The sequence below is a fragment of the Mastigoproctus giganteus genome, chromosome 9 (genome assembly GCF_048544385.1).
Source record: "Mastigoproctus giganteus isolate SK-2022 chromosome 9, ASM4854438v1, whole genome shotgun sequence".
Classification (NCBI taxonomy): Eukaryota; Metazoa; Arthropoda; class Arachnida; order Uropygi; family Thelyphonidae; genus Mastigoproctus; species Mastigoproctus giganteus.
In genome coordinates, this window is record NC_143583.1 from 184,454,725 (window position 1) to 184,468,369 (window position 13,645).

At 34.3% G+C, this 13,645-nt stretch overlaps 1 protein-coding gene across 1 annotated transcript in view; it reads right to left on the reverse strand.

Annotated features, from left to right (window-relative positions):
- The window catches only part of Ddx1 (ATP-dependent RNA helicase Ddx1), a 339,750-nt gene that overhangs the window by 117,674 nt on the left and 208,431 nt on the right, over positions 1-13,645 (reverse strand). The window contains exon 20 of the mRNA XM_090381389.1: positions 2,819-2,869. Within this exon, the coding sequence (XP_090237515.1) occupies positions 2,819-2,869 (51 nt within the window). The remainder of the gene's footprint in view (positions 1-2,818; positions 2,870-13,645) is intronic.

Genomic DNA, 13,645 nt, shown 5'->3' on the forward strand with positions numbered 1-13,645 from the left:
ATTAAAGCTGTTCAGCAATGAAGCTACCTTCACCCATGACGTATCAACAACACTCTTAACTCATAGGTGGTCAGACGAAAATCCACATGCCACTGTAGAAACAAATTTTCAATATCACTTTTCTGTAAATGTGTGGTGCAGTACCATCGTTGTTTGATTGGGCCTTGTATTACAAAATCATCTTACAGGGCCCATTTGCCTAGAATTTCTGCAAAACGAACTTCCACTACTATTGGAGGATGTTGTTCTCTTGGCTACAAGGATTGGTATGTACTTTCAGCATGACGGAGCTCCTGCACATTACACCCATCGTGATACAATATCTAAATTGAACTTTTCCTGAATGATGGATCAGCCGCGGTAGTCCTGTTCACTGGCCACCAAGGTCTCCAGACCTCACTCCATTAGATTTTTGTTTATGGGGATGTATACAAAGAAAAGGTGAATACAAGAGACAAATTGCTTGCTTGCATTTTGGATACTGATGCCCTCATAAAGGAACGGCAAGACGATCAGAAGAACAACATGTCATATTACCACAAGAGTTGCAAAGTGCATTGAGGTTGGCAGTGGGATTTTTGAACATTTATTATGAACCATAAATTTGTCAATTATTTGTGTTTTATCATTCAAAAAGTCAATAAATACAAACAATAAGTCATTTATCGTTCTTTAATACCTCTCAATAATGGCTTTGTGCACGCCAGTTTCAAACAGGCTGTATCTCTGTATCCATTGAGAATTGTACACGTTTATATGAATTTTTTATTCAGAATAATCAATACTATAACCTCCCAAAATATTTACTATTCCTCCTGAATCACCCTGTGTGTGTGTGTGTGTGTGTGTGTGTGTGTGTGTGTGTGTGTGTGTGTGTGTGTATATATATATATATTTTATTTTTTTTTTTTTATTAGTGGCAAATGCTGCATAAGCATTTGTCACTAATGCTAATATATATTTGAAACAATATATATTTTGTTTTGTCTCCGAAGCTACTGATTCTTATTGAGCTGATGGTTAGGGCAGCAAAACCTCATTTAATTTAGACAGTCTATAATTAAGAATGCTTGTTTTATATATAAATTTTATTAAGGTAGAACAGAAATTTTTCCTATATGAGAATCTGATGGTGCAATTCCAAATTTTTCATAATCATTTTGTAAAAGAAGTAAAACCATAGAAAATAATTATACATTATTATATTCTATAATTCAGTATATCCCATCCCCTACTATTCTGAATTACTAAGGTTTTACTGCTATATGAAAGTGTCAAAAATAAATATCAGATTAAAAATAAAATGTTTTTGTTTGACTGCCAATACCAAAATTTTCTCTATGAACCCTTTAGACCTCTTCCTGGGTTAAGTAACATCCCACTTTTAAAAATGAAATAATATTGTCTGTGCATATTTTGATATGGAGGGAAAAAATTTCATTAAGAAATATCCATTTCGCCTCCGTAGCCAGGTGGGCAGGACAGCAGTGCGTAGCACATGCTTCTTGATTAGACCGGGGTTCGAGCCCGTGACCACCAAATACGGAGGATGCGGAAAGGTCATGAAATGACCACCGCATATCCCCGGAGCAATATGGCCTTAGTTGCTAATGCTCCTAAAAAAAACCAAATAACAAATAGCATTATAAATGTCCAAAGACAGAATGCAATATTTTAAGAATTATTTCTAAAAAATAAATATTACCTCTTTGAAGAGGTTTTATTTTTAGTCTTCATTAATTACTAATTAAGGTAAAACATAATAATAACGAGAAATATTTATACATTTTGAGTAGAGAAGTATCACATGCTCACTTATTTTATTAAAGCTAACCCCTTAAAATGAATCATTATTAAAATTTTTAATAAATTAACTAACCTACAGATAAATGAAAAAATTACAAAAAACAATTTTAATAATTTTACTGATTTTTTTCAATAAAATAATCCATATTTTGCAGAAATGAAACACCACAAACTTATAAGAAATCCTAGAACCTTTAATTTTCTGTGCAGTAATTATATTTTACTTGAAATTTTTATATGGAAAGCCGGAAGCAATTAAATTTTTTATAACATAAAACAAAGCCATATTTACATTTTTCACACACTGATAATATCCTTAGCATCCTAACATTTTATATCTATTTTCTTGGTCCATTAAGGCCAGTGCCCTAAATTTTCAGTTCTTATGTGTTTTGAGATATTTAATGCTAATGCCACTTGGTATACCATTTCTGAAATATAGTAAATTTATTAGTGATTTTTAATTTTTTTATTTATCCTTTTGTTTTTGCTGGTTTTCTTCTACAAAATCCCTGAATTTAAATCTACAACTATGCAAATATGTTCAATGCCCATCACTAAGAATGGGTTCCAATTATATGATGAAGCAATGTTGACAGTAGTGCTTGGAAGGTTTGCAGCCAGTTTTCAGAATTCTTAATCTTGAACAGAATCCAGACTATGCTATACTGTCAGAGAGGACAAAAAAAAAAAAAAAAAAAAATTAACATGAAATCATAACTGGCCACACTAATTGTTTAAATATGGGGATGATACATGCTCTATAGATCAACTTGCTTTATTTAAAAAAAGTTCACTGATGGGTGAAGGATGGTGAAGCACTTCAGTTATGAATTACTGGTATATATATTCAACTTCAAAGAATTTGAAATATGGGTTGTATCATTATTTAGTTTCCAAGTAGGAGAGATTACTCCTTGACAGATTTCTTCATATAAAAGTTAATTATATAATACAAATTATAATGAAAAAATTCTTTAAATAATTAATAAAAACTGAAAGTAATACTCACAGCTAGTTTCTTCACTTCAAATGAGTGTAAAGTTGCAGAGCATACCACCATCTATTTTGAATATTTTAAAGAACTAATATTAATATTACAATTATACTTAAAAAAATAAATAAAGTGGTAACACCATATTTCAAATGTAAAAGAACTATATATTAACCCTTTTGTGACCAAGTTACTGAACAGTATGCATGCAGCTAGGAGTGAATTTTTAAAAAGTAATTTTGAAGTTGTAAAAAAATGAAGAAATGTGTACACAGATGCTTTTAAAATGGTTTTATATATATATATGAAAATGAAGAAGTGGTAGGAAAAAAAAAGGAAAAAATAAGGAAAAACAGTACGTGCACCTGAATGCGCAAAGCAGCAAAACAGGATACATGTATATAAATAAGTGTCACCAATGAAAGTAAAATAAAATAAAATAAAAATAAATATAGATGGAGAAGTTATTAAACACAAAATGCCGAGCCTAGCTGAAGAAAAAAGAGAAAAAGAATGTTAAGAACCTATATAAAAAAAAAAAAAAAAAAAAATTAAGTAGAATTAAATCTGAATTAATGCCGAATTAACAGGCCAATCATATGTACAAAAGCTGAAAGAAAAAGAGGGGAGGATAATAGAGATAAAAATTATAAAATAAAAATTAAAATTATAAAATAAAAATTAAAGAATTAAAAATTAAAAATTGGTACATAGATCAGGTATTTCATCAGGGGGCTACACCTGATCATGTACCAAACACTGTGTTTCTATGCAAACTCATGCTGATGGAGACGCTATAGAAATGAAATGGATACAAAAAAATGAAATGGATATAAAAATTTTTTTAATTTTTTTTTTTTTTTTTTAAATCTCCAGAAACATGAGTGAGGTAGCCCCAACGCAGTGTATTTAGATTAATAAATTAAGTAACGTAGTGTATTTAGAAATAAATTGAGTCGATAGTATGTAAGAACGCAAACGCAGTGTGTTTAATTTAATAAATTAAGTAGAAAGTGTGTAAGAACGTAAGTTTAAATCAAAAGTATGTAAGTTAAATAATAATGAATAACAAGATAGCGGTATAGAAAAAGGAAGCAATGCAAGGTAGGGGAGGGAAAAGAAGTTAAAAATATAGAGGCGAAGATAGTGAGAATAAGAAAAGTGAGAATGTCCGAATCACCCTCGTATTACACTAATAGTTCAACGGATGGAAAAACGAAGATCAGAAAGTAGAAAGATGTAAAGAGAAGGAAAAGAGTTTAAAGGATACTAGGCAAGCTGGGTGTGTAAGTACCCAACCTCATAGAGAGGGCCTTGGCTGCGAGAGTGTTAGTAGAAGTGGAAATTAATACCGCTAGCTTGTAGTGTATATTTTGAGTGATGAAAGACATGAAATATAATAAAAAATATGAAGAGGAGAAAAATTAAATACCTATGATATTTGGCAGAAATACGTTGAGTGAAATATAATCAAGAAATGAAGATACAAATTTGCGATCATGATTAATAAGATGCAATTATGCGATCATGATTAATAAGAATGGAATGTAATGACTTCTATTAGAACGATGTTCGTGTTCTTTCACTTCCTAAGTTTTTCTTCTCATTTTTCGTAATTTAATATCAGTATTTATTTATGTCCAATCTTATTTTCTCTATTTTATTTTAACCACAGAGGGCTCCCATAGTTCTTCTCTTCTGAGCAACTCCACCATCGTTGTCATAGTTTTCCCTCTGTTTACATTCCATTCTTATTAATCATGTTCGCATAATTGTATCTTATTAATCATGATCGCAAACTGGTATCTTCATTTCTTGATTATATTTCACTCAACTTATTTCTGCCAAATATCATAGGTATTTAATTTTTCTCCTCTTCATATTTTTTATTATATTTCATGTCTTTCATCACTCAAAATATACACTACAAGCTAGCGGTATTAATTTCCACTTCTACTAACACTCTCGCAGCCAAGGCCCTCTCTATGAGGTTGGGTACTTACACACCCAGCTTGCCTAGTATCCTTTAAACTCTTTTCCTTCTCTTTACATCTTTCTACTTTCTGATCTTCGTTTTTCCGTCTGTTGAACTATTAGTGTAATACGAGGGTGATTCGGACATTCTCACTTTTCTTATTCTCACTATCTTCGCCTCTATATTTTTAACTTCTTTTCCCTCCCCTACCTTGCATTGCTTCCTTTTTCTATACCGCTACCTTGTTATTCATTATTATTTAACTTACATACTTTTGATTTAAACTTATGTTCTTACACACTTTCTACTTAATTTATTAAATTAAACACACTGCGTTTGCGTTCTTACATACTATCGACTCAATTTATTTCTAAATACACTACGTTACTTAATTTATTAATCTAAATACACTGCATTGGGGCTACCTCACTCATGTTTCTGGAGATTTAAAAAAAAAAAAAAAAAAAAACAATTTTTATATCCATTTCATTTTTTGTATCCATTTCATTTCTATAGCGTCTCCATCAGCATGAGTTTGCATAGAAACACAGTGTTTGGTACATGATCAGGTGTAGCCCCCTGATGAAATACCTGATCTATGTACCAATTTTTTAATTTTTAATTCTTTAATTTTTATTTTATAATTTTAATTTTTATTTTATAATTTTTATCTCTATTACCCTCCCCTCTTTTTCTTTCAGCTTTTGTACATATGATTGGCCTGTTAATTCGGCATTAATTCAGATTTAATTCTACTTATTTTTTTTTTTTTTTTTTTATATAGGTTCTTAACATTCTTTTTCTCTTTTTTCTTCAACTAGGCTCGGCATTTTGTGTTTAATAACTTCATCTATATTTATTTTTATTTTATTTTCATTGGTGACACTTATATATATATATATATAAATAAAAACTGAATATTAGAGGGATTATTGTTAAAAATAAAATCAATCTCATAAAAAAATACATTGGGAAAAAAAACAAAAAAACTGAAATGGAAATAATCATAAAGAAATAAAAAAATTTCATTACTACTTTTTGTTTTCATTTTGGCATTAATATCCCCTACATTTATGTATGCATTATTTGATTCAGTTTTATCAATTTTCTAAATTCCACAGAATTCAGTGAATTTCATTCATGTAAGCACACATTGCCTTGTTAAATGGGTGTGACCTATCAAAAATATAAAAATGGCTACTATTACTTGTAAACATAGTTGTTAGCACATACACATAGTATAAACATTGTTTCATTTGAATTATTATTATTTTATTTATTGATTTTCGGCTGATGCAGAAAAAGTTAATTTCCTTACAAGTATCATTTGAATTTACGAACATGTAAGTTCATACTCTTTGATCTCTTGCAAGAAAAAACATATATGCTCACATACACACTTGCATACTCTCAAAAGGGATAATATTAAGATTACACTAAAAAAACACACTTTACACATAATGTTACATATAACATAAATGTAAACCATATTTTATTAATATAATAAAAAAGAGAAAAAAAATGAAAACAGAAGTTTCACAAAATTGATGCTTCTAAACAAACTGTGGAATTCTGAATATAACCAAATATATTCCAATCTACCTTTCTTTCATTTATGATGTAGATGGTGACAAACAGGAAGAACTGCAACACTTAGTCATCAGAACAATTTATATATGCTACTTATCACACTATGCATTAGCATAATGTGATAAATGCGGCTTTCCCAATGAAAGTCTGCTGACGAGGTTAGTGGGAGCCAGATGTGTTCAAAGCCGCTAAGTGGACTTTTTTATTTATTGATTTGAAATTGTTTTTATAACTTTTGATTTAAATTTAGTAGGATAGTATTTTTTGTGACTTTCTGATTAAATTGGTGCATTTATTCTTTACTTGGCTTTGTAAATGCATAGAAACCACAATCGATTTCTGCCTGCACTGTATCGACAGTAGCATTCGAATCTGCTGCCATTATTATCAATATAGCAGATACTGGTAGATCTACGAAACTTCTAGCAGTGTAATCAGTATCAGCAGAGGATTACAAATTATAAATTACAGCACTACTTACGTGATTTAATAATTTAATTTGTCGCGTAGATCTAACGTACGACAGTAATATCCATAGAGCTTTTAGAATCGGTGATTTGGCATAGACAGCTAGCTTGAGAGTTCGAATCACGTTGGTGGCAAAAGATAGTTAAATTTATTATCTATTATAACTACTTAGATTTTACAAACAATTCTTTAACTCAATACATATAACGACTTAGATATTACAAATGTAATGTTACAACTTAATACATATAACTTGATAGGAGATATGAAATTCATATAACGTAACTCGGTTGGAGATAAAACTCGATACTGAAATATATATATATATATATATATATATATATATATATATATATATATATACACATTATATATATATATATATATATGTACAGGAACTCCGCGACTTACGTAAGAGTTGCGTTCCGCGGAACACTACGTAAGTCGGAGAATTTCCCTATGCTTGTGTAGCACACGCAACTATGCTCAGTGAATTGATTAAATCAAAAAATAAATGTTCGATGAACATGTAAATAGAATTATTTATTATATTTATTCAATTTTTTATCTCATGTGCAGAAAAAATTACAAAAGCGTGCAATTTAAAAAAAATTTCAAAAAAAGAGAGGAGACAGGCATAATGTCCATAAGTTTTACCTCTCGAGCATTGTTGCCAGAATCGACGTCTTCAGCTGATAAGTACACTGCTGCAGAAGTTGAGGAGATTTAGAAGCCGCTCAACCTTAGGAAAGAACATTAATGGATGACTGGATGGTGGCTTTTTTCTTTTCATTGTAGATTTCTTTGTAGTAAGCAAGCAAGCAAGCATATCATTCACCCCTCTGTTAACTTTTAAGAATTGTTCGCTGTCAGGATCCATCTTCTCAAACCTCGCCATTGCCGATGCAATTTCACGAAATGCCATTGCCATCTCCCTGGTGATGAAGCATCTTGGCTCCTCATTTGGTTCATCTTTAGCTTCGTCAGCATTTTCTTCTTTCACTATCGCTGCCTGCAAGTCAATAAGCTCTTCAATAGATAATTTCTCTTCTTCCTCTATTAACTTCTCCACGTCTTTGGCATCAACCTCCAACTGAAGTAGCTCTGCAACCTTTACAGTCTTATCTGTAACCGCTTCATATGATTGGTCTTTTTCAAATCCTTCGAAGCCTTTTACGTGCCGTGGGCATATTTTCTTCCATGTGCCATTTAAAAAACTTTTAGTAATTTCTGCCCAGACCTTATTAATGTTTAAGATGGCGTGGAAAATATTGTAAGATTTCCAAAAGTCTTTTAACGTAAAATTTTTCCCACTGTCTACCGCAGACAATGCCTGAGCAAATGTTATGTGTAAATAGTATGCTTTTAAATTCGAAATAACACCCTGATCCATAGGTTGGATGAGTGAAGTTGTGTTTGGCAGTGAAAACATGACTCTCACATTCGAATTGAAATCATCTAGATGCGTAGGATGTCCAGGAGCATTATCTAATAGAAGCAAAATCTTGAAAGGAACGTCGTTGTCTTTAGAATATTTTTCAACCGTGGGAATGAAGCAGCATTTAAACCAATCCTCAAAGAGATATATTGTTATCCACGCTCTGTTTCGATCAGAAATGCACGGGTAGGGTGGCTTTATTGATGCCCTTAAATTCACGAGGATTTCCATAATGGTACACAAGCAGTGGTTTTAACCTGTAATATCCCGCTGCATTAGCCACAAGCAAGAGCATGGCCCTATCTTTTGACGTCTTAAAACCTGGCATTGCATTTTACTCTTTGGCAATGTATGTTCGATCTGGCATTTTTTTCCAATACAGAGCAGTCTAGTCAACGTAAAAAATTTGCTACGTTGAATAGCCGCCTTCATCAATTTTTTCCAAAACATCACAATATTTCTCTGCAGGTGCAGAATTGGCACACTGGCGACTTCACTGCATACTTTAACGTTGTGGAAACCAGCATGATGCTTGAACCTATTAAACCACCCGTTGCTTGCCACAAACTTGTGTTGGGGTTCGCCGTACTTATTCTTAATATCTTTATAAATACTTGTTGCTTTTGCTTGAATGGGCACTCGCCCATTCAAGCTAAAGGGGCACTTGCTTCTGAATTAGACTAAGGGGCACTTCGCTTCTGATTTTCGATCCATATTATTAACAGCTGTTCATCTTCAATATAGCACCTGAACACTGTTTTGTGATCACTGTTGATCTTAAGTGCGTTGATCCTTTGACATGTTCCTTTATACGCACACTGTCCTTTAAAATAGTATTCACTGTTGAAGCAGTGAGACCTAATTTCCTTGCAATAGATGACCAACTTTGTCCTGCTTCTTAATTAATCATCTTCATTTCTAAATCAATTTTGTTTCATTTCCTGGCACTACCACCACTTGCACTTTCCATTGGTCGCTTTCCCTTCATCATTGTAATACGTAAATAGGAATGAAGAGAAGTTTCTGAAAATTTGTTTTTTATATGAATGAAGATTTCAGTGAAGGGGAACACATTTCATAATAATAGCGTAAAAACCCACACAATTGCAGTTATCGGTATTATCGCAAATGCAATAAGATCGAGCTCACTACCCATTTATAATTAGATGAACAAACAGAAAAGCCCAATAAATCAGAAAGTGCAAATTGTTTTATGGTCGTAAACTCCAGAAACGTGCTTTAGAAAAATATCACAAAATTGATTCTTATAACGGGAACATATGATAACAATGAAAGGTAGTGCAATTTCCATTATAAATATGATGTTTTAGAGAGATAAATAGCTTAGTAATATAGCGAAATTTTCAACTTCCAAGGACTTGGAATGAATTACAAAAAAAAAAAAAAAAAAGTTATCGGATTTACATAACGATATTTTCACGATACCTCCATTTATGTCTACGGGATTCAAAATACGTTTCCACAATTTTTTAAGATTGCTAGGGCCGGGAGTAAAGTCGAATTTCTGTAAGTCGAGTATTACGTAAGTCGGGGAGTTCCTGTATATACTGTTATAACTGCATTGGGATATAAGTTTAGTGTTATTTTTAATTGTATTGAATTTGAAATTTTAATTGAAATCGTGCCTCAGACCAGCGCAGCAAAGCAGAAGGCTCAAGCTAGTGGGAGTGCTGTGGCTCAGGGGAGAACTGAGGGGGGGGTTGTCCTCTGAATCACAGCCTTTTGAAATGTACTGCTTGTTTGATGTTTGTGGATAATTCAGGAATGGGACATGATATTGCCAAGGGAAATGTGCTTTGTGTGTGCTTGATGTAAGGAGTGTGAGGAAATCAGGTGCCAACCCAGTATTGTTATGGGCTTATATGAGAGCTTGAAGAATAGAGTAGATGCCCTCGAAGGATTTAAGTTGAGGGGCCCATCAAGCTCTCAGCTCCTCAAATCAATGCCAGAGGTGGCACTTGAACATCAGGAAACACAGAGGCAATCCCCAAGGCAGAATGCACTGGTTTCACAAGAACTAGTTGTTGATGGTGTATCTATTGTCAGGGAAACGGGGAATATATTGTGCAAGGACAGGTGGAACAGGACCAAGATATGTCTGCCAAGGGGCAAAGGTTGATGTTGTAGAGCAGATATCTTTTAAGGGCACAAAAGGTGATATTGTTGTACATGTTGGCACTAATGATATTAAGAGTAGATGTTAAAAAAAGCCATAAGTTAGGGTTAAATTTGAAAGTGTCTGCAATTCTGCCCAGAGATGATTGGAGGGAGTATATGATGAGAGCCTTGTCAATCAGTTCGGCCATGAGAGATTGTGCAAGGCTCAAGGGATACAATTTTTCTCAGCCTGGTTTGTGCTTGTTAACAGGAGAGACAGCTTCTACAGGGATGGGATACAGTTAAATACAAAGGGTGCAAGAATATTTGGTGATGCTATCAAGGCAGTGTTAGGTGGGTCAGAAAACTGCTAGCTTGGGCAGATACATGGACTAATAGATTAACAGTAGCCGCTCGCAGAAATAAAAGTGATTCTTGCAGTGCTTCTATTGGAATGAGTAGCATGCTGGAAAACAAGGTACAGGGGATTTCAGAGACTGCTGGAAGTCATTGCGGAACAAGTAAGTACATGGGCTGTGTTTGAGTAGCTAAGAATAAGAAGAGGTGTATGTATTCTTGTGTGTACACTGATGCTAGGAGTTGGTAAATAAATTTGATGAACTTCAGATGTTGATCAGGACATCAAAGGCAGATATTGTTGGAATATCAGAGATGTGGTGTCACACAGATCTAAGAAATGCAGAATTGGAATTTGGAAAGTAGTAGTAGTAGCATGTGATGCAAGAAAGCAAATGTATGAGCTTATGCATCATCAGCCAAAAAAAAAAAAAAAAAAAAAAAAAAAAATCACACCATTCCCTCCAAATGCCTGTCCAGTTCCACCTTAAATTTATTCAACCTATCAACTTCCACAACGACAGATGGAAGTTTGTTCCAGCAATTAACCACCCGCTGGCTAAAGGCAAATTTCCACACATCTATTCTACATCTGTCTTTTCTTAATTTGAATTTATGCCCCCTTAGGTTCGTAATCTGAACAAGTGGAAGGATCCCATCAGAATTCAGCGTGCTCAACCCATTCAAGGCCTTATATACCTCAATCAAATCACCGCGCAGGTGCCTAGTCTCCAGCCACTGCAATTTGCAGAACTTAAGCCTCTCTTGGTAAGAGGATCCCTTCATTCCCCTCACCAATCTTGTTGCCCTTCTCTGTACACACTCAAGTAAATCTACATCCTTCCTAAAATGAGGCCTCCAGACCTGTACGCAATACTCAAGGCGTGGCCTGACCATTGCCTTATACAGAGGGATAATCACCTCCTTTTCCCTGCTAGCAAAATTCCTATATATCATTGACAAAACCCCATGACCTGCCCTGGCAGCCTGTCTGCATTGTTCAGAAAACTTCATATCTGCCTGCACAATTACTCCCAGGTCTTTTTCATTTTCTACCACCTTAAGTGTAGCACCACACAGTTGGTACATTTCTCTGGGTTTACTTCTACCCATGTGCAGTACTTTGCATTTGTCAAGGTTAAACTTCAGTTGCCACTTCTTAGCCCATCTGCACAAATTATCCAGATCCTGTTGCAGTAGCACACTGCCATTACTGTCATTAACAACCCTGCCAACCTTTGTATCATCTGCAAACTTCGACATTAAGCCTGATATACCTTCATCAATATCATTGATAAATATACAAAACAACAGTGGACCTAACACCGAACCCTGTGGGACTCCACTAATAACATTAGTCCAAGAAGAGCAGCACCCATTGATTACCACTCTCTGTCTTCTCGCACTTAACCATCCTTTTATCCATTGTAGCAACTTACCCTTAATACCATTCTGCTCCAATTTGTACAATAGTCTTCCATGTGCAACAGTGTCAAAAGCTTTCCTGAAATCCAAATATATGATATCAAAATTATTTTTTGCATCCAGTTCCTTTGTAACCACATCATAATATCCTATCAAATTTGTCAGACAAGACTTTCCCTTAACAAACCCATGCTGTGTCTGAATTATTGCTGCAGTCTTGTCTAGATGATCCTGCAATGCAGGATCATCTAGACAAGACTCCTTTAATATAACTGAATAGATCCCATCCACCCCAGGTGCTTTTCTTACATTTAACTTCAACAATTTCTCTTCCACTTTGCTCTCAGTTATTACAAAATCATTAAGTATCTTGCTACAATTTGATAACCTTCTGCCATTTTCAAACCTTAATAATTCCTCACGTGTGAATGTAGATGCAAAATACTCATTCAGTTTGTTTGCTATCTGAGCAGGATCATCAACAGTCGAACCATCGATGTCAAGTGGACCGATCAGATTCATCCCCTTCCTTTTAGAGTTTATATAAGTAAAGAAATCCTTGCTGTTTTTCTTAGCATCTTTTGCCAAGGATTTCTCATAATCTGCCTTCGCCTCCCGAACCTCCTTTGTGACCTGATTACAGATTAACTTATATCTGCCATAGGCTTCTGAGTCGCTTGATAATTTATATGCATCCCATGCATTTTTCTTCTCTGTTACGAGTCTCATTAGTTCATTTGACAATCATTTAGGCCTAAACCTTGAACAATATTTCTTAATAGGTATGAAACTTTTGGTAGCTTCCACGATTAATTCCTTGAATGCTTCCCACTTAGAATTTATTGTTGGTAACATCGTCAGTTGATCCCACTGTACAGAATTTAAAAACTGTCGGAGACCACTGTACTCGCCTTTACGGAAGCAAAAACCCTTTCCTTTACCCCTGATGGTAATTAAATCTTTAAGTAAATACCACGTCAGTACACTGTGATCACTGCCACCTAGTGGTTCTTTTATCTGCAAATTCCTAATACATGAATGATCACTGCTGATAACCAGATCAAGAGTATTACTTTCTCTGGTTGCCTCTCGAACATGCTGCTGCAGAAAACAATCATCCAATAAATCCACAAAAGTCTGACTAGTGTGTGAGTGCCCAACCCACAAGTTCCAGTCAATATCTGGGAAGTTAAAATCCCCCATTATAAGACATTCCGATTTACTAGCCCACTCTATTTCTCTGTATTTCTCTGCCTTCTTTGTGCAAGAGAAAGAGAAAGAGCAAGAGAAAAATCACACAGTCAACCCGTAATCACCTCCGTGCCTCCGGGTGTCAGATCCCACGGTTTTACGGCCTGCCGAAGGTGCACAAAGAAGGCACACCACTAAGACCTATTGTATCCTGCTGTGGATCACCGACTTACGAGCTGTCTAAATTTGTCTCGAGACTTCTTTCTCCTCTAGTTGGCAAGAC